The sequence below is a fragment of the Panthera uncia genome (assembly GCF_023721935.1).
Source record: "Panthera uncia isolate 11264 chromosome A1 unlocalized genomic scaffold, Puncia_PCG_1.0 HiC_scaffold_17, whole genome shotgun sequence".
Classification (NCBI taxonomy): Eukaryota; Metazoa; Chordata; class Mammalia; order Carnivora; family Felidae; genus Panthera; species Panthera uncia.
Window position 1 is genome coordinate 35062598 of NW_026057577.1, and position 21739 is coordinate 35084336.

A 21739-nucleotide genomic window follows, 5' to 3' on the forward strand; every position below is an offset into this window, starting at 1 on the left:
ATGGTTACATAAGTAACTACCTAATCCCCTCAATTTTGCCTCTTGGTCCAGAGTCTACAATATTTATTATGTGACCCTTTAAGAAAAATCTTACTCATCTGGAAAGCTCTGGGAGCATGAGGGCAAGTAAGGTAAATTAGGAAGAGCATCAAGGCTTTATTGTGAAAGACCTTCAAATGACAGAAACCTAACTAGCTTAATGAAAAAGTGGAAGTTAAAAACTTACAATTTTAGGAAATCTCAGGGTGGATCTAACCTCGAGCACAATTGGACCCAGGAACCCAAATTATTATTTTGCTTGGCTCTTCTTCCTGCCTTTTTTTTTTAAACTTCATTTGCCGACAGATGTTTGCCATGTAATGGGAAAAAAGATCTCTGGTCACACTAAGCCAATACATTCAGCTTTTGCTTCCAGAAAAAAAACAGCATTTGTATGTCAGACCCCAAGGAAAAACTGTGATCAGTTATACGGCCACCCTTGACCCAGCCACTGTGGCCATATGAAGGGCGGCACTGTTTCCAGCCAGCCCCAATCACATGCCTGCCCCTGTGATGAAATCAGTGGGACACTGGCTCCACCTGGATCACTTGGGGTGGCACAGACGAAGGGGAGTGGGAAAACTAGTGGCCAGGAGTAGACTGTAACTACATCTTTCACTCTACCAGAGTGAATAATTTACTCTATTGCAGTAGGTAGTTGGAAGTTTTTGAGGAGGAAATTGCTCTTCATTCCAAATTCAACACATATTTATTGACCCGTGTGCTCAGGACATTTGTGTACTTAAAACCTGCCGTGGAACCGACTGGAATGGTAAAAGGTAAAGAAACCAGGCTAGAGATTCTTATCATAGTCTAGGTGAGATGGCTTTGGTCTCCATCCTCAGAGGAAAGGGAAAATATTGAAGTGTTTTGAGCAGATAAATAACAGGATCAGATGTGCATTTTGAAATGATCACCAAGAATGGTCCTTTTAAGTTAAATACCTATGTTGAAAATCTTGTTTACATTGTAAATTTGCCAAAGATTGTCCAAAGTAATTTGGATCTGCCTCATATTTTTTAATAAATACACACACACATACACACATATATATACATTTACATTTTAATTTTGTGAGATCAGAATTAATGGTGTTTTGCTGTGTCTCTTTTCATTGACAGCTCAGTGGGTGTTTCGTTTTGGAATGTAAGAACTAGAGCAGAATATAAAAATCATTTTCCTTCAGTTTGTTTTTATTCACAGATGTTAAAACCTTTTTTTTCCACTGGAAAGGGTGACTTTGCTGGAAAATCATTTAAAGTTTTTTCCAGTCGAGTCAATAAGCTCCTCAGCACCAGATGAACAAGGGGCAGAAACCACTGTGCAGCCTTAGTGAGATTGTATTCCTTCACTGTTCAGCGTGAGCCAGGCTTTGTAGAAACAGAACATGGTCCAGGCAAGAATGCAGGTTTCATGCATGGTCTCACTGAAGGTGCAAGGCTGTGCATGGAAGATACAAATGGAGTAGAGAAGATGTTTGAGTGGATTGAAATCAAATCAGAAACAGTTTTGCAAGTGTTTAGAGTATTGAATCAACACTAGAATTAGAGGGAAGTCAGCTATTTGCTTGGGAGGAGAAAAGGAGAGTCAGACGGTTGGCCTTTCCCCCGAAGTTGGTGTCTGCTTCTCTCTAGGCCTCGTATTCCTCTTGTGTATCTGGACCAAGGTTTGGAGGCTTGCAGGAGTTTAACTTAATCGTCCTGAATATTATCCTTAGCCGAAGTGTTTTTTCTACTGCTGAGAGTTAGGAACATGGTAAGTTGGCTTTCTTATTCAAGGAATCTCCTTTCCCCAGGGTTACTTTTAAGCTGAAGTATCCTGGGCCACCACTGCTAATTTTGGACCCTCCCTTGTTTTTAGCGGTGGACATTTAGATTCTTAGTAAATCCTTTTCTCTTCTCTTTCTCCCTCTAGTCCAAACAGGAAATATTCCCTAAAAGTAGACCATATAGAAAAGCATGCGACATGGCCAGTGACTTTCAGCCAGTGTTGTTAACATGTTTTCCAGCTTACTCAGAATGTGACACTGGACAATGTCCTATTCCACTTCCCCATGCCCGGGTGAAAGGAAGACACCACTGATTTACTGTAATAACTTTACCAAAATAAAAATGTCCCTGGAGGAGTCAACGTCATTTCTCAATGAGGAGAGCAGGATGGAAAAATTAGTTCTTGCCTATGGAGGGTGCTTAGTAAATACGCACTGATTGTATTTGACTGAAAAAGAAGAGAAACAGCCCAATAGTTGGGAGCTGCCAACTGCATTATGCAACCCAAACCACAGATTGGTGCAAAAAGGATGGAACTGTCATTTTACCTCTATGAAACATCCCTCCTCCAGAGATTAAATGTAGCCATTTGTATGATTAGGGAGATTATTTTTACTAGTGACCTTTGGTTTTTGGTTATAAACGTTACCTTTTAATTATAGGAAACGTGGGAGGTATTTTGAAAGCCCCCAAAATAAAAATTACCTTTATCCTCATCACCCAGAGAATGTTGATATACTTACTGTCTGTGAGTATGTTTTAAGATTGGTTTGCACACGTTTTTTATTATAAAAAAGTGCATGAAATGTGATTGTACAGCTTAACAAATTATCATTTAGCAAACACCCACATAACCACCACCGAAGTTAAGAAGTACAATTCTGTGGGTGCCTGGGTGGCTCAGTCGGGTAAGCATCCAACTTTGGCTCAGGTCATGATCTTGTGTCATGAGATTGAACCCCACGTCGGGCTCTGTGCTGACAGCTCAGTCTGGAGCCTGCTTCAGATTCTGTGTCTCCCTCTCTTTCTGCCCCTCTCCCACTCGTGCTCTGTCTCTCAAAAATGAATAAACGTTAAAAAATTTTTTTAAAAAAGTACAATCCTGCCAAGACCCCAGAGTTGTCTGCATCTCTTGCTTTCTCTTTCCCTCTCCCCACAGCAAAAGGAACCACTAATTGGATGTTTACAGTAATCATCTCCATGTTTTTATTTATATTTTTATCTCTTAAATACAGAGTCTTGCTATGTCCAGTAGCTATGTTCAAATAAAGTCAATACAAACACTGAGTTAGCAAATACTGAACCACTGGGGATACTGCTAGTTGGGGAAGTACAGGGTTAGGCTCCTCTGAGTCTCTAGTTACCATATTTTTGTCAACTAATTAGTATACCTTATTACTATTATTGTTGATTGATTACCATTGAATTCATGACCAACAGCACTGTAAATCATGCCTAAACAAAGCTTATTAAATACATGTTTTCTCCATAAGGCACATCTTCTTGTCCTTAGAAACTCTGGAGGACTGAAACAAGAAGGCCAGACCATCCCTTTCTTCCACCTCAGATGGCGTTGTGCAAATTAGATGCTTCAGAGTGACCCAAGTCTTTGGTTGCTCTGCATGTGTCCACAAGCGACCATGAAAAAACCATGAATATTGATTCTGAGGTTACAAATACATTTTAGCAAGTAAGTGAATTCACAAACACAGAATCTACAAGTAATGATCAACTGTATGCATCCATAAAATATAATATTTTGTTTTATTAAGCTGGCTTCCTTTGTTCAGTGGTTTTAAGAGTCCCTACTTTATTAAAATTAGTCATTATTTATTTTCATTATAGTAGAGTTTACCATTGTATTAACATACTAAAATTATTTCTCCATTCTTCTTTTACTGAACTTCTGGGTTTCCTGTTTTTGCTTTTATAAATAATTTGCTGTATACATTTGTATGTATCTCTTCTGAGACACATGTGTGCACCATGCTTGAGAGTGTATGTCTGGGAATGGAACTGCTGAATCATAGAGAATGATATCTTCACCTTTGCCAGATGAAGTCAAACTGTACAAAATTGGCGTAGCAATTGACATCCCTCCTCCAGCAAAGTAGTAGAGTTCTGACATTGCACATCTTGCAAACACTTGGCATTTTCAGCATTTTGATGTTAGCTGTTTAGTCATTCTGTTATTTGCGCAGAACTACTTCATTATGGTTTTAATCTACATTTCCTGTACTACAGCAAGGTTAAGCACTTACTTGTTCTTTTGCATTTTCTCTTCGTAAGTCCCTGTTCAAGTTGCTTGCCCATCTCCTACTTGGTTGTCTGTCTTTTTCCTTCTGATCATTAGGAGTTCTTTGTATAGTCTGGTTATGACTGCTCTATTTATATATTGTAGGCTGTCTTTTTACTCTCTTTTAATGTTGTCTTTTGATAAATAAAATTTATTAATTTTAATGTAGTCAGATATATATGTGTTTTCCTTAAGATTAGTGCTTTTTATGCCCTGTTGGATAATGTTCCGACCTCACGTTCCCAGTTATTCCTTTATTGTTTGCCTTGAGCATTCAGATCTATAATCTGCCTAGAAATCATTTATTTGTTAGGTATGATATGAAGGAGAAGTTAAGTGTTACTTTTTCCATATAGATACCCATTTAAACCAACATCATTTAATGACGAGTGCTTTCCACTAATACAAAATAATACAGACTCATGATAAAAAAAATTAAAACACTATAAATAAAATAAAAAAGTGAATGTCAAATCCATGCCTGTGTACCTAGTTTCCCATTCTCAATGCCCTGAGGTAAAGTTTCTTGCTTGCAGATTTCTTTTAAGAAGAGTGTTTGAACCTCCCTAGCATTAGAATGGTGGCCGTAAGTTATGCCTCAGGACAGTAGAAGATTGAACCTGGCAGTACTGTTGGTTTCCTTCCCTTTTTAAAAGAATACATTTGCTTTGGGAATGTCTTCATTATATAGAGAATGGCAATTGTACGCACTCAATTTAAGATAGTCAGGAGGTTTGGAGATTTCTTGACAACTATTTAAATCTTTTGAAACAGCACATGTTACCATATACTGTACATTCTTGGTAGTGCCCCCAAATGCTTCAACCTTCCTTTACAAATAACTTCATAAATTGTGACCTTTTTTCTAGTTGAAAGAGAGTAAATGTATAAGAACCAATTTTTATGCACCTGAAATGTGGTATCGAAAAAGCCTGTAGGGCTGCACTCAGGTTTAACAGAAAAGAATGCTATGCTCATCCAGTATTGTGTACCATAGAGCACCATGAAGACATTTGGTGCTTTTAACTGTCCTTGCTCATCCTGTCCCTTGAGATTTTTTACTGTCCATTGAGCAATTGAACTGGGACCTTTGTCCAGACATCTTTACTTCCAATCCAGAGTTTTCCCATCTACCTCATATTTCTGTATTATTCTACATGAAACATTTCAAATTATTGACTTGGAGAACCTTCAGGATGACAGATGCCCTATCCTAAGATTATGAATTTTGTTTAAATCATGGAATTATTTGCCATTCCACCACACTCCATCTGAGTTTAAAATCTGCTTGAAATGTATACTTCAGAAATGTTTTTGAAAGCCAATAAACAGAACCACTACACTGTAGATAAGTTGAACTATTTTAAAAGAAAATTATTTAAGAACTATTTGAAAAGTAATTGCCTATAATTTCTAAGGCCTTAAGGGAATTGCACCATTTTGTCTCATTTAAAATAAGAATCAGGACTCTGTCATTGCCGGAACAAAGATGTACATTAAAATGTATTAGCTGAGGGCAAGAATCTGTAAACACTAGGCATGCTGGTAAAAGTCAAAAGAATACAGAATGGTGCGACTCCGGGGCATGTGGCATTTTCCTCTTGTTAGGTTGTGAAGCACATACTGAAAAAATTCAGGAGGTTGGGACGTATGTAGGATTTCTGTGTTGTAAAAGCTTCAGCAGACATAAAAGAATATGTAGTCAATTTTTTACAAATGAAAATCATTTTTGTGTCTCTTGCTGTAATTCACTATCCAGTTTCTCAGTATTCCTTTTGGCCCTCTCTTCTTGACTAACATTTGATTTCCCTTCTTTTTTTTTTTTTTTTTTTTTTTATGGTGCCTTAAATCAAGACATAAGGGAATATTTTCCAAGGAAGAAGAACTCACTGATTTGGGATTAGATTAAATAGGATTTTACAGGTTTCCATGGAATTTTCTCTTCTCATTATAGGAGGAAGAGTGGCGGGAAGGGAAGACAAGGAGTCCCCCTTGGATTTAATAGAACCTTCCTATTCTAGACCTAACTGGGAAGGGAGGGGTGATGGCATATGAAAGTCAGCCCTGGGCCAGTGATCTCACGGACGTCACCCAGGCCCGAGATCCTTGACTGGGAACCAGGGCTGTAGATCACAATCCAGTGCCTGGCAGAGAGGAGCAGATGCCATTGTTTTGACTTCTTCATAGTACACCTGGCAGAAGACTGTCTGGATACTCTTGTGTACGTCTAGTCCTGTCTTAGAGAGTTCTGGGACAGGCTGACCGTCCACCACTCCCAGTGTTTCTACGATGAGCCACACCATGTGACCAGGGCTATAACTTCTCAGGTTTCACTTCTCTATCTGCCTGTGTCCTTCCCTACACTGCCTTCTTGGCAGAATGCCCTTTGGAAAGTTAAACATTGCTTCCAGATGGAACAAGAGGAGGGAATTGTATTCATTTTTAAGGTCCCTGGAAATACTAGGAAAGAAGAGAGCCCAAGGTAACCTTTTCCAAATGGGGGGAAAAAAAGGCTATCTAATTTTTTTTAATGATGATGCTCCATGTTGGTGGGGCAATGGTGAGAGGGAAGGGGCATCCCCCCCATGCACTATTGGTGAGAATGCAATTCAGCAGAACTCTTCTCCAAAGCTATTTGCTAGGTTGTATCAGGACCCTTAAAAAAAGACTTCTAGCCTTTGACCCACTAATTTAACTTCCAAGAATTTATGCTAAGGAAACAAATACAGTCAATGATCCTCAACAAGGATGTAAGTTGCACTACTATTTATAATAGCTATAGGGGGATAATGATCTGAATATACACAATAAGGAAAGGTTGCATAAATCAGGGTATACCATACAAGAGAATAGTCTGTAGCCATTTTAAGAATATGATAGCAAAGGCTATTTAATGACATTCGAAAATGTTTTATTAAGTGAAAAAACAACAACAGGCTACTATGTGTGTAGTAGTATTCCACCCCCCCCCACTCCCGCCAAAATAAGGAGATATGCCAAGATAGTAACGGTGACTGTTAGTGGTACAAATTACGATTTTATTGCTTTTTCTTGCTCTTTGGTGTTGGCCAATTTTCTACAAGGCCATCTGTGATTTTGAGTATCAGAATTTTAAAAAGATCATTTTCTTCTGAATAGTCAGCTTACTGCTCTTCTTGTACTGGTTCGGGTTTTAATAGCCATAGAGTAGAGACCCGACTGGGTCTGCCACATCCATAATGACATTGGGAGCAGCCCTGTCCATAGTCACTAGGCAAGCATGCCCTGGCTGGTACACCAGACGTTCCATCATTCAAGTGAGTCACCACTGGAGGGTGTCAAGCTGATGATAATGCCACACAGTGGACTTGAACTACCTGCCACAACCCAACATGCTGCCAGGCCTTTGAGCCTTATCTTCCTAATCTGTTCTTTCTTCACTGTCCAGTGAGTGTCAACAGGACTTACTGGGACTCTGTGACTCCTTTTGAGGACACCGTGGACCAGCTAACTAAAGCCGATGCAAGCCTTCCAGAAGGTTTAATCCAAACTAGACCAGCAAATGTTCCTTCCAAGCTAAAGTTTCAGCTCTTGTCATTGCTACAGTTGGGCCTTAATGGAGGGAACCCCAGGAGTGAAAAATGTGCAGATACTCCCAGCTTGACTGTGAGGGTAATAGAGAGGACTTAGGGACTCACCTGCTAAGATTGTAGTTGTAAAATTATTTTCTCCTATCCTAATGTCAGTAATTTGTTATTTTTGGCCTCAGTGGGAAAAGTGAGAATTTCATAGAAGCTTCAGAGCCAATAGCAAAACTGACCATTTGTTGTTTGTGTGTTTTGTTTAGGTTTTTTAGGGGTGAGATTTTTTGCCTGCTGTTGTCATTTTTCAGTAAATGTAGCCAGACACTTGTGCAGTGAAAGGGGTATGTACGATTATGCATAAAGTCTTGGCCATTATCATTATCTCTGGGCATCGTATTTCCCATGTATATGTTCTCTGAGATGTCTCACAACTAAAATATCATGTGCTGTCTGCTTCTTGGAGGAATACTTATATATTATTGATATCCTTTTGCTATAGGCATCCATCATTATATAAAATTTTTTAATGTTGATTTTTGAGAGAGAGAGAGAGAGAGAGACAGAGTGAGTGGGGGAGGGGCAGAGAGAGAGGGAGACACAGAATCCGAAACAGGTTCCAGGCTCTGAGGGGTCAGCCCAGAGACTGATGCGGGGCTCGAACTCACAAACCGCAGATCATGACCTGAGTCAAAGTTGGATGCTTAGCTGACTGAGCCACTCAGGTGCCCCGGCATCCATCATTCTATATATATACATAAATAAATGTTCTATAGCATTGTTGAGATCATGAGTTTTATTGACATGATTCTGAAACACTAAGCAAACAGCATAATTCCATCAGTAGTTTAAAAAATCAGAGTACTATGGAGTGTGCATTCTATTGTTATGCTAAAATACAGTAGTCATAAATTTTAAATTGTGGTCATTTTATAGCAAATAAATAAATGTTGCTATGAGTAAAACAGAAGCAAACAAATGAAATTCTGTTAGCTGTAAAAATGGTAGTCTGTACTACAGTAATTGACAGGGGGATTGAAGAGTAAGTTCTTGTAATGGTTTCAAACACCCTGCATTCCAGCCACACCCCCAGATAATTTCAGCCATGTACTACTGGCCAAGAACCACTTGGATATGCAAGGATGTGAAAAAACATTCAGAACCCACATTGTGTTCATAGAGTATGTCCCTAACGATGCCTTTAGCCAAAGGCATAATTCTTGTACAAATGAGATAGGAAGCTGGAGGTGTTTCCTCCATATAAAAGCCACTGAAAACAAAAAAAGAAAACAAACAAAAAAGTCTTAAGAACTTTTTAATTATCCTGTGCTGACCACTAACCAGAGAACAGATGAGTGCAGGCCTCTGGGCCTGGGCTGCTTGCTCTCTTGAACCTGCAAATTGTTCCTGGTCAGAGCTCGGGTTCCTGGGTTTGGTTGCAGTTTAGAAGTCATGGCCAGGCCTTGCCTACTAGGTCATTACTGAGGGAGGAGTGTTGTGGGGAGAGGCCTGAGAAGGCAAGGCCTTGCTTACTTACCAGCTGTAACTATAGAAGAAAGTGAGGACTAGACAGTCAAAAGGAGGCCACACTTTTTCCCAGGACTCAAGACAGAGTGAAGTGGGAACAGGTATTAAACTGACAAGATAGTAACTTATCCCTCAGCTGACAAATCTTACTGTGTTATAGTAGAGTTGTTTTTAAGCCTATCCCATCTTGTCAAATACATCGTGAACTCTTGAAGTTAAGGACCTTGGCAGGTGCTAAGTTGTATTCCATTTGCTGTATTTGATTGTGCTGTGTGCTCAGTAACTTGTTTTTGCCGGATTAATTGAGAAAAAGAGAAACAAGCCATACTCTTCAAATTTAATCTCTTGCATTATATGAATTCCATCTGCTATGTGAATCTACCAAAGAGAAGACTGGAGACAGAATTGGGGAATTTACAATGTGTTGAGTCTTATTGAATCTGTTGCTCCATTTCCATTTTCCTTTGCAAATGTGGCAGGCATCTAAAGGAAACTCATAAATCAGTGGTTAAGAAGGCTTCTAGTGCTATGGCTGGGTCTATAAAGAAGCTTGGCATAGCATAAAGGAACATAGTAAGTCCTGCTACCCCAGAGGCAGTACACTGTGGTGGCCAGAACCCAGGGCTTAAAGCCAGGGGATTGGGGTCTGAACCTCAGCCCTGTCACTTACAGGCAAGCCTCAAATTGGCCCAAGTTTCCACATCTGTAAAATAGGAATTGTATTGTGCCTCTTGGCTTGTTGAGTAAGTTAAATGAGATTTATTAATGTACTCACTCAGTAATTATTTCTTGAATACTTACAGGCACTATTTTAGGCATTGGAGGTAGAACAGTAAATAAAATGGACAAAAATCCCTGCCCTTGGGGAATTTATATTCTAGAAATATAATGCATATCATGGCATCAAATAAATGTTTCATTCAAGGAGTCTGTGGATTTCTGGTGAGCTCATGTGATGAATTTTTACTGTGTATTTCCATGAGAATGTATGTTGCAACCCTAGGCACTTAGGACCATTATTGGGCCACATGTCTAAATTGAGAATGGCCCATTAAGTAGGACATTTATGCATTCTTGCTAAATCCCACTATGTTTAGAAAGTCTGTTCCAGTGGAATTGGATTGCTGTCATTTTCACCTCTCTGAAGTGCTTGGACTGAACATTCCAACAATTGGCTGAGGCTCATTACTGCAGGTGGTGTTGTGGCTGGGTGATCTCCACATTGTTTTCTCAGTCATTGCTCTTTGCGCTCTCTGTGACTTAATGCGATTTTACAGAGTTGCTAAAGCTGTGTGTTTGTTTGTTTGTTTGTGTAACTTGTGGAAATAAGTCAAAGGGCTAGCTAGCATGACCAGTTAAAATCCACAAACTGTATTTTAGTAATTTTAATATTTCCTCTCCAAGCTTTTGATCAGCTGCCCATCGAAGAACAAAATGACAGATTGAAGGTTTCAGTTCCTTAGGTTTTCATTGCCTTCCTTCTGGGGCTTTTTCTTAGAGCATCAAAATTCCCAAAATCCATGAAAAGAGAGAGCACGCCTGGAAAGCAAACCCCAGGGGGACTGCAGAGCTGCCTAAAATCACATGTCCTCTCCTGAGAGGTGTGTGTCCAGACCCGTCTTCCATGTGCTATCGTTTTTCTGATGCAGTGGATTTCCAAGTCTCTGGTGGCACACAGCCCATTTAGTTAAAAAATGTAAACAGGAAATTGTTTCCTGGCTGAATGGCCCGTGTGGCCCAGAAAAATGGTCATTTTTGCTGAGCCACAACTTTAAAACCACTCACATAGCAGTGGAGGCTGAAGGCCTCTGAGAAGCTTGCCCCGCCCCAGACAGGCTGGTGCTAGGGTCTGAGTGGGAGCTCACGTACGTGGGCCCAGGGCGTCTTCCACCAGGGGGCAAGGGCACAGTGGACACCACTGAAGATGCTCCTGTGACCTAGAAAGAATTTCTGCAGGTCAGAGAGACACAGTAATGCTCCAAGGAACGGCAGAAGAGCCGCTGCTTGGAAGATGCAGAGGTCTGGAGACCTGTGACTTGGCGCTGATGACACAGCCTGGGCTTCGGTGCCCCTCTTCTCCAGCTCCCCATCATTTGGCCTCCCATGAACCTCGTGCTCCCATTGTGGTTTCCCTGTGTGCTGACAAGTTTTCTGGTTGTTCTGTCTTGCAGCCCCCCGAATCCAAGCCCAACTTCACCCCTCTCGCCATCTTGGCCCATGTTCTCGGCGCCATCCAGCCCTATGCCCACCTCATCCACGTCCAGCGACTCATCCCCCATCAGGTCTGTTGCAGGGTTTGTTTGGTTTTCTGTTGCTGCCGTTGTTCTCTCATTGGCTTGGTCCTCTCTTCATGCAGTGTTCAGCCTCCTCGTCAACTTTGTTCCCCGCCATCCAAACCTGCACTTGCTTTTTGACAGGCCAGAAGAAGCGGTTCGTGAAGACTCCAGGTAAAATCACGGATGATGACCAATCCATTCCTGTTTATCCAAAGCCGGTCAGGGACAGTGGTGGGGGGGGACTAGCCTCTACCCTCCTCTGATTCCAGCCTAAGAGACTGAAGCTGGGAGGGACCATGTGCATGAACCAGCATGGCATTTTCCACGCCTTTCTGAACCCTTCCTCCAGTTTCTGAATTAATCCGTGATGCCTGGAGTTTGGGGAAAGAGTGCCTCCTCAACGGGCTCCTGTTTGGATGGTTCTCAGAATCATGGGCTCTCTGTGCTTTGGTATAAGATAATATCAGAGGGAACATTGCTGAGGCACTTACTGGCCTTTTCTTCCCTTATGTTTATCGGGTAGCATAAGGCAACTTTTATTTGTGGGGTTGGACCATTGGCCATGAGCAGTGATACCTAGCTGCTGAGACCAGAGAAGTGGGAGAGAGACGCAGGTAACACAGAGTAAAGGATGGAGATGGGAAGTGATTGCTCTTTAAATCGTCAAGGGCTGCCTCTTGCCCTCTGCATTCTCCCAGCCTGCTCGGATCTCCATGCCTCATGGACCTTAGTGTTCATGGGAAGAGGCAATACCTCTTTCTGAGGGTTGATCTAGTTCCTCTTCCCTGGTTTGAGAATATCCAGACTTAATTCTTTATACTTCTCTAGAGAAAAGAAGCTATTTAAATCCAGGAAAAGAATCAGTGAATAAAGATCCTGTAGGATCTCTCTGATATGTAGATCCTAAGCCTATATTCTCTCAAACTTAGTCTCTGGTTGCAGACAACCAAAATGTAGAGCCTACTTACGTAGCGTCATAAGCATTTGGAGCCTTAGCAGTATTTTCTTGTCCATCTTTTTTCTCATATCTGGTTTTTTCCTGGAGGGGTGGGTCCAGCAGAGAGGCTTAAACAATTGACAACACTTAGCCTCACTTTAAAAAAAAAAAAGAAAACCCATGCTATTTATATATACAGATGTATATATTTATTTTCCTCCATGTGCTTGCCAATCTATTATTTCATGCTATCCCCATCTGAGGATGGAAGGAGAAATGGCCTGAAACCTCTTACAGAGAAAGAAAACTAAGGCACAGGGAGGTGACTACGTAGTCACATGACTGGATGAGCACCCATCCAGAGGACTTCTTGTCCTCAACCCAGCACTCTTTCCTCCAAACATACGGGTGCCCCCAAACCTAAGGTTCCATGCGACTCCCAGCCCCGGAGCCTGGCCTGCTGTTCTTGGTTTTCTATCTAGCTTTGCACTGGAAGGTGGGAAAGATAGCTTTTCCATATATATACTCTTTTACCCTCACCCTGGGAATAAGGTTAAAACTCAGATCATATTTTCCTGAAACTTAAGTTATTTCCTCATTATTTCTTAGACATATTCTGGGCGCTTGGGGAGACATTAACTTTCTAGGACACGAGATATGGCATGGATATAACCTTTCTGGTTAGATGCCTGATTGCTCCATGAAGACCTAAACCAGAGCAAACTACAGAGACCTGGGGCAGTCACCTTCCAATATGCCTCCCTACTCATAGGATAGGCCCAGTCACTAGGAGAATATGCTTCCTTCATTTTGATCAAAGGGGAGTAAAACCTTGAAAACATTGGTCCTTTGAACAGAATGGGCTGGGGGACTCAGGATGATAGAATCATTTGGCTAAAAATGTGGGCATATTCTCTACTTTGGGAGTGTCTACTTTTTGTGTCTCTGAGTTTCGGGAAACAGCCTGTTGCCTGTCCAATATCTGTTCCTCTGTACTCCTTTCCATCACCCAACATATTTTCCAGGTATTTTTCTTTAGCTAATCCTCTCCGTCTCCCAAAGTATTTCAAGATTGGCAATAGGATCTGCTACCATGATGTGTTTGGGGTCATGGTTATTCAGCACTGCCCACTCTGGCCACCATTAAAGTAGCACCATCTGGATAATCTTAATCCACAACACTTGAGGAAGCTGCCATTTTGAAAGAGGAAAGGCCGACTAGGGCTTGGAATTGACTGGCACTGAGCTAAGTATGTGTGCCGAGGTGAGCACTGATAGAGACCCTACTGGGAGCTAGCCCATCAGAACTAGCCAAGAGGGTTGAAATCCTTTAGTTGCCATTGCGGTATGCAGCCAAGAAATGGGGGTGTACACCTATCATTCAGGTCCATTGGGGCCTTTCCCCCACACCCACCTCCATAGTGTGAAGCTTCAGATTTCCTTCCCTTGGAAAATAACTACTTAATTAGATGTAATAAGTGGTCCCATGAACTTCTCTTCAATGTCTCCTCTGGAAGTGGCTCCCTCTCCCCTCCACCAGGCATATAATTTGAAGCTCAGGAAGGAAGAGGCCTTTGACAGCACAGCAGAGGAAGGGTACTGGAGGCATATTCCCTTCACACTTCCCTTTCCTGTCACCCCTACAAAATCTCTAGTGCCTGAACCATAACTTCCACTTACACAGTAGCCTCTGGCAGTTGTGCCTAAATGATCAAGCTATTGCATCCTGCCAGTCTAGCTGGTCCCACCTCCCTGTAGTGTCATCTGATGGAGAGTGGCTTGTCATTTTGCAAGGTTTGCAAGGGCATTTGAGGGAAGCTCCTCTGAGTGCTTTCCTGGCCTTGTGCCATGCTCAGAGGCAAAAATTAAAAATGAACTAGCAGAAGGTTCCAAACTTGTTCATGCCCTTGAAGGCCAGCTGAGGTCTGAAGGGCGCTGTTACAGGAGCAGCTGAACACACCTCAGGCTCTCTGTGTCCAATGTTGAGATGCACCGCAGGGAACAGGGAACTCAAGAGCCAAAGGTGCTTGGTGGGGAGTTTTTATTTTTTTAGTTAGAGCCAAAGCCTACAAACACAACCTCCTGCCAACTGGATCTGTTTTGGTAGGAACTCTACCTAAAGCAAACTGCTGGGGCTTTTGACAGTGAATATGGCATAGGACACTGGACTGGTTGGGCTGACCAACTTTTAAAAAGATAAGAGTTGCCCCCTGATAGAGATGCCAGATTTGGCAAATGTTTTGCAAATAAAATGAAAATACAGAATATCCAATTATGTTTGAATTATAGATAAACAGCAAATGCTGTTTCTTATGATAAGTATGTCCCATGTACTATTTGGGACATACTTAGGCTAAAAAGAGCATTTCCCACTGATCTGAAGTTGTTTTTTAACTGGGTGTCTTATCCTTTATTTGGTGGCCCTAGTCCCGGGGACAGCAGTGGGAGGACATCTCAGGAGAAAAGACCCTCTCCTAAATGGTCAGTCAACTGTTAATCTCAGAAAAAAGCAAGGCCCTTTCTTGATCTTTGTTTTTATTTTTAATGGGTTATTGCATTGTCACTTTATTCAGTTCCCAAAGCTTAACATTAGTGGAAAATTTATTCCTTTTGAATAATAATCTTCAGCACCTGAGACCATTTCCTCTGCTCTCTTCTGCCAGATTACCCCAGTTGGCTTCCCTGGTTTGCCCATTTTGTCCCATTCCCTTTATTTAATGAAGTTAATAAGTAACCTCTATGAGAATCCCCTGGAAGAGCCTTGCCTCAGATGATCTTTCCCTCGCCTTTGATTTTCTTGCCCCCAGTCTCTGTTCTTCACCCACCTCCTGTTGCGCTGTCCTTAAGGGATAGTGACTCTGGCTAATGTCAACCGGAATCTCCTTCCACTTCCCTGGCTCTCCTTGCCTGCCAGTATGGGGTTTGGGCTGTTTTATCACTTTCTACAACCAGGCAACTCCTCCTCTCAGCTCCCACTGCCTCAAAAACAAAGACCAAAACAAACATTTTTCCCCTCCATGGAAAGTTGCACAATGGATGTTTGGCCCTTGCTGACAATATGCATACTTGGTTCACTTAGATCACAGAAGATGCCCCTTGTCCAGACTCCATTCTGACTTTAATGACAATTATCCCAGAAGAGCTGTTTTCCAGTTGAAACTAATGAATTATGATGGCTCTTCTTTCCTTCATCCCACATAGACCCACTTCATTTTCTCCCCATTTCCCAATTTTCTCCCACCTGGCTGCCATCTCTGGGCTACTAGAAGGCTAGGAAGAAGAACAGTAAACTGTGCCTAGCAACAAATTCTGGATACTCATTTATTCTGATCCTTGTGCACAACAGACCTTTTAAGCTATCTCCTTCAGTTTTCATGGAGCCAAGACTAGAAGTTCTAGATGCCTGGTCCTAGTGTAGGTGTCCATCCATCCATGGCTCCTCTTTTCCAAAGGGAGGATGGATTTGGTGACTCAGAAGTACCAATTCCATGATGACCCAAGACCTCTGCCTCTTCTGATGTTGTCTGGGCTTACCTGAGACCAGCCCTTCCTCAGCTAAACCTCATTTGGCCACTAGAAATCAGTGTGCCCCAGGGTGTTTGGCTCCACTGACTCCTGGAGGCTTTCTGTTAGTCAAATGTAGCTAAAGTAAATATTATATCCCTGGAATAGTTGCTTAACCCATAGGACCTACTTGTTCTTTTGTTATTCTGCCCCGGAGCCCCTAAATGTGCTTCTTCAGAGGTCTTAGAGATAGAAGAGATTACTTTTAGCAAATAAAGAGCTAACTTTGACTGTTAAGTGTCATTTCTATTATGACCCTTGAAAAGTCCATTGATCATTTGGAACTACTGGATATCAAAGCAAAGATTGATAGGTGGTAATAGGATTTATCACTTCTTAAAATTTACTCTTCAGAACACGAATTAGGAATCCGTGGCCCTTCAGTCAAATCCAGCCTACCACCTGTTTTTTCTAAGTAAAATGTTGATGGAACACAGCCATACGAATTCATTTACACAATGTCCATGGCTGTTTTTATGACACAAGGCAAAGCTGAGTAATTGCAACAGAGACCATACAGCCCACAAAGACCGGAATATTTACTGCTAGGCCATTTACAGCAAGAGTTTGCCAACCCCTGTTCTGAAACCGTGGTTCTCAGCTCTCTTGCACACTAGAATCACTTGAAGAGCTTTTCAAAAATACTGATGACTATATTTATATCTGCAGGTTGGTATAGAATCCAGATATCTGCATTTGTTAAGAGCTTCCCGGTGACTTTGATGCACGTATATATGTCATGTTCCCTCCCCCTTCTTCCTCTCCACACTCCCCACACACGTTCACATAACTGCTCACACACACACCTTGTCTGTTCCCTGTCCTACCCCGGGGGTCGGGGAGTTCCACCTCTGGAATCCTGCTCCACCAGCCCAATGAGAGAAATAAGTAACATCTGGGAGAGCGAATGTCAGCCCATGGCCTAGAGCCGAAAAATGGCTTAGTTAGAATTTCTGCTTTTTGACTCACTGAGCATTGCCAATTTTCAACAAGGTCTTTTGGGAGTGTCCTCCAGAGCAAGTAGGAAGCCCTTTCGCCACCACTCTTTTCCAAAACTACTCCTGCTCCAAAAATGGGTCCCAGCCTGCACTCCCACCATTCAGGTGTCCTGACACCTAGGCAGAGTTTTAACGTGGCACAGAGGTGACCCCACAAGGCGTGTGGTTTCTCGGGGCTTACAGCTTTTCTCTGAATAATTCTCATTTTTCTCTGGTGACCTTTGCAACTCTTCCGCCTCATGTTTTGCCATCTGGCTGTCTTGTCAGGCTGTTGCCACAAGAGATAACTAGGTGGCTTGCAGGGAAGGGGAAGAAGAGAGATTAAATATCTGGGGCTTTCAGATAGTTTAAAAATACTGCTAAATAAACTCCTGTTTTCACACAGCACACCGTTCCGGAAGGCAAAAGCCTTATATGCCTGCAAAGCTGAACATGACTCAGAACTCTCGTTCACAGCAGGCACAGTCTTCGACAATGGTGAGTTTCTCATCCCTTTGCACAGATCTGGGCGGCGGCGGGGGGAGGGGGGAAGCTAATAAATAACTGCAGTTTTCAAAGTTCCTACCTAAAAAAAAATGACAGTCTCATTGAATGAGTAAGACTGAAAAGAAGGGTGTGTGTGTGTGTGTGTGTGTGCGCGCGCGTGCGTGCGCGCGCATGCTCCCTGGGGTCTCTTCCCAAAATACAAAATACGCGAGAAGCAGCAGGACTTGCGGAGGCATTGTCAAGAGAGGACAGTGTGCTGAAGCCTTCGCTTTGACTGAGGCAACCTCATGGAAGTGTTTTGGACGTTAAAAGTGGATTGTACCTGCACAGGACTCAGCCCAGCAACTTGGCAGTGACTTTGAGAGTCTGGGGGCTGTACAGAGGGTAGAAGTAACAGAGCTGAGAATAGGAGTCTTGTAAGTAGTCAACTCAGGGCAGAGACTGAGGTACAGAATTTCTCATTGGGTTCAGTGGCATCCACCCTCCACAGGAGGTGAGGCTCGTCTCTGAGATGGCAGGGTACCCGGGGACCTCTGTGTCAATGAGCCCTGTTGCAGCCCTGCGTGCCCTCCCCCGAACTGTTGGGAAGTGTAGAGTGGACTCCCTAAGTCACATCTCTCTGCAGACTGCCAGCTGTCCTGCTCAGGTGTCCTGGTGTGAAACTGGATTCGTGGCACCTGCACCGTAGAACTGGGAACTAGTACTTACTCGATGAACCTTTTCCTGGTTCTTTTTGTTTGTTTTCCTCCCTAAACCAAGAAAAAAGCAGTATTTTTTTTTAAGTGAGTATTGATGCCATAACTTGTCATAACCATTTACCGAAGAGAAAATCATGTTTCTGGGAAAAAGCCAGAGTCTCTGTTATTGCTGAGATTTTTGCCAGATGAACTTCTCCTTTAGGGTTCGTCTTTGTGGATGCTTGGGTGAAAGGGTATGTTTGTTTTGCCCAAAGGAGGAGCCCAGAGCAGCTGCCTGATTTCAGGAAGTGGACATTTTCTAGGGGTGCCTTCTTGACTTCAGGTGGGGTGGTGGCAAATTTCCTGAGCAAGGCTGAGTGAGTGCAGGTTGCCCAAGCACTCCCCTTCAGGGCTGAGTGCCTCACGTTGGCCTAGATCACACCTCCTGCCACCTGCCTGAGACCTAGAAATACAGGGCAGCCAAGGCCCCCACGTAGCACTGGCGAGCCTGAGCTCTAGATTCAGGCCACCAAAGCACAAGTCCTGGTTTGTGCCTCTGTGACCTGAAGCAGTGACAGCCTCTCTGTGCCTCACTTCTGTCATACCAGGGTAACAGACGGTTGTAGGGAAGAGTGGAGTGGTGCACACATCATATATTTAGTACTCAACACATATTAAGCATTCAACACTGTTAGTAGGATGATTGTCATCGTTTCACCTGTCCTAGGTAAAGAGCCTGCTGTTCTGACAGTTCACAGTGACGTGTTTACCTTTTTCCCTGATATGACCCAGGCCTGGCTCTTGGCTGGGCAGTAGGCACTACACCTTGACTCTCTGAGTCGTGGCTGTCTTTACCAGCCTCACATTCTAAGCCAGAGCAGAGACGGACTCCTGGGGACATCCTTGATGGCATTCACACACGAAGGGACTGCCCCCTCTGTGTGCCCAGCCCCTGCATTCACCGTGGCAGAGATAATAATCAGGCATGGGGGACCGACTGGGGAACAGGCCACAGAGGTCACACTTGGGCCTTCTGAGCCAGTAGGGACAGGGGCAAGCTCTTAACTGTATGTGACCTGCTGGGCACACGTCCTCCTTTATGGTTCCCCAAGCCCAAAGAGCACTGTCCTTAATTAAACCTTTGCTCCATTAACTTTCATTGGGGTGCCTTGCATACCAAAATATACCAACTGCCTGTCAGCAGCTGGAGTAATCAGGCTGACCTGAGGTGAAGCTGGTCCCCTGAAGGCTGTCCAAAGCCATGTCATTGACAAGTGTGCCCGGCCCGAATAGGCCCCTAGGTAGAGTCACAGCTCAGCCATCACATGACACAGATCTCACAACAGACAAACCAGAGCAGGCCGTGTGCACAGGCTTCTGTGTCCTACTCTGTCAGCAGGGGTGGGGCTTCTGCCTGTAGAGGAGCAAGATTTGAGAGATTGCCACATTTACGGGTGAATCCAGAATTTAAAGTCTGTCCTCTAAACTCCAGTTCACTGCTCTTGTGGGCAAGGGGCTGCCTTGTTCCTATCAGCCATTCACTGTGACTGCAGAGAGTACCCCTGATCTCAGGGACAGAGTTGGTTTAAACTCTCAAAAGGTATGTGTATGTGTGTGCATCTTGTTTGTGACTCTTTTTCTTGAGTGCAGCCTCCTTGTATTTTTTTTTTCAAACCACTGTACTGAGATATCTACATACCATATAATTTACCCCTTTAAAATGTGCAATTCCATGGTTTTTTAGTAGATTTAGAGTTGTGCAGCCATCACTACCATCTAATTCCAGAGTATCTTCATTGCCCCGAAAAGAAACCCTGTGCCCTTCAGCAGTCATGCTCCACATATGCCGTGTCCTGCCCCTTTCAGCCCAGGGAACCCCTCATCTCCTTTCTGTCATTATTTATTTGCCTGCTCTGGATATTTCATGTAAACCGGATTATACAGCGTGTGGGCTTTTTGTCAGTGGCTGCTTTCACTCAGCATAGTATTTTCAAGGCTCATCCCTGTCGTATGTAGCATGCGTCAGGACTTCCTTCCGTTTTACTGCTGAGTAATCTTCCCTCCTGTGGTATAACATGTTTTATTTATCCATTTGTCAGTTGATAGCATTTCGATTGTTTCTACTCTTTGGCTGTTAGGAGTAATGCGGCTGTAAACATTTGTGTACTGATCTTGGTGAGGACCTGTGTTTGCTGTTCTCTTGTTGATAGACCTAGGTGGGGGAGGGGCCCCCTAGATCACACAGTAACTCCGTTTAATAGCTTCAGGAGCTGCCAGAGTGTTCTTACAAAGGGATTGTACCGTGTCATCTTGCCACCTGCCTCCATCTGACAACATGTGAATCCTCTGTTTAGATTGGTTTGGCTGGTGATATTTATCATGCCCGATTTTTAGAAAACACTACATATACCTCATTATCCCCCTCCCTTTACCTGGGAAATTGGGCATTAGGGGAGAAAAAACGGTTAGCACGTTAGGCAAAGATCACTTCCCTTGTTCTGTCTCCTGCTAGTTTCTTGGTGGAGACTTCAGGTAAGAGCCATTTAAGTTGGATGTTCTGTAGCTGTCAGATTGAATCATCAGACCAATTGGAAGGAAGTTTCCTAATGACAGGCTTAGGGAGTTGTGTGTGTGTTGTCTTTCTCAGCATCAAGAAGAAGGGATGAGGAGGAAGAAGAAGGAGGGGCACCCTGAGGGGAAAGTCTGTTGTTTCATAATGATTAATCTCCAAGCCTTTGGATTCCAGGAGCCTGTGCTGCAAATGTGAGCTGTGCTGTTCAGTCGGCTTTGGGACTTTGTGCAGTGGGGAATGGATGTGCATTACTCGGAAATAACTCCACTGTCAGCCCTTGCCAGCCTACTAGGAAATAGCATATTTCACCAAGAGCGCCTTAGTTAGTAACGAAAGAGAAAGAGAAATAACTCATGTTCCCAAGAACATTAGTCATTTTATGGCAGTGTGATTAGCGATACCTGGAAAATGCACACAGCATTCACTAAAATTGGGTTCTTGGGACAATTTGATCAAGATTTGAGATGGGCTGGATCCATTCATTGCCAAGATATGGGATCCGGCATGAGTGCAAGACCCACTCTGGGCTGCCCCAGGTTTCCTTCAGAGACAGAGAGCATCCTCCCAGGGGATCATGGGTTGCTCTACCAGTGGGGTTGTGGGGGAGGGTCCTCAGTGGAGTCTTTTGGACCCCCCAGCCGTGCCTACTGCCAAATCCAAACACAAGCCCAAGCCACCTCCATCTCTCACCCAGCTGTTTCCACCAGCTGCCAACACAGACTTGTCATGTCCACTCTTGCCCCCATAACCCTTCCCTACGCAGCAGCCAGAGCAATGTTTGAAAATCGCATCATGTTATTCTCCTTCACCTATCCCAGTGGCCTCCTGGTCCTCCGAGAATTGCTGATCGGCGTCTCCACGGTCTTGTTCCTGCCCCCTGGCCCTTCCCTTCCTCACTTGATATGCTGCAGCCTCGCACACTTTCCCTATGTTCTCTGCTAGGGTTAGCAAACTATGACCTGCTACTCAAATCCAGCCCACTGCCTGTTTTTGTAAATAAAGTTTTGTTGGAACATAGCTACCCATGCCTTTTTGTCT

The 21739-nt window shown here is 43.3% G+C and overlaps 1 protein-coding gene across 5 annotated transcripts in view; it reads left to right on the forward strand.

Moving 5' to 3' along the window:
• ARHGAP26 (Rho GTPase activating protein 26) overlaps window positions 1–21739 on the forward strand; it is a 424192-nt gene that overhangs the window by 392483 nt on the left and 9970 nt on the right. For 3 of the 5 annotated variants that reach the window (XM_049649399.1, XM_049649398.1, XM_049649402.1), the window contains 2 exons: window positions 11363–11638; window positions 17352–17443. In XM_049649399.1, coding sequence (XP_049505356.1) covers window positions 11363–11638; window positions 17352–17443 — 368 coding nt within the window. The remainder of the gene's footprint in view (window positions 1–11362; window positions 11639–17351; window positions 17444–21739) is intronic. The other 2 variants (XM_049649400.1, XM_049649401.1) reach the window with 2 other exon arrangements.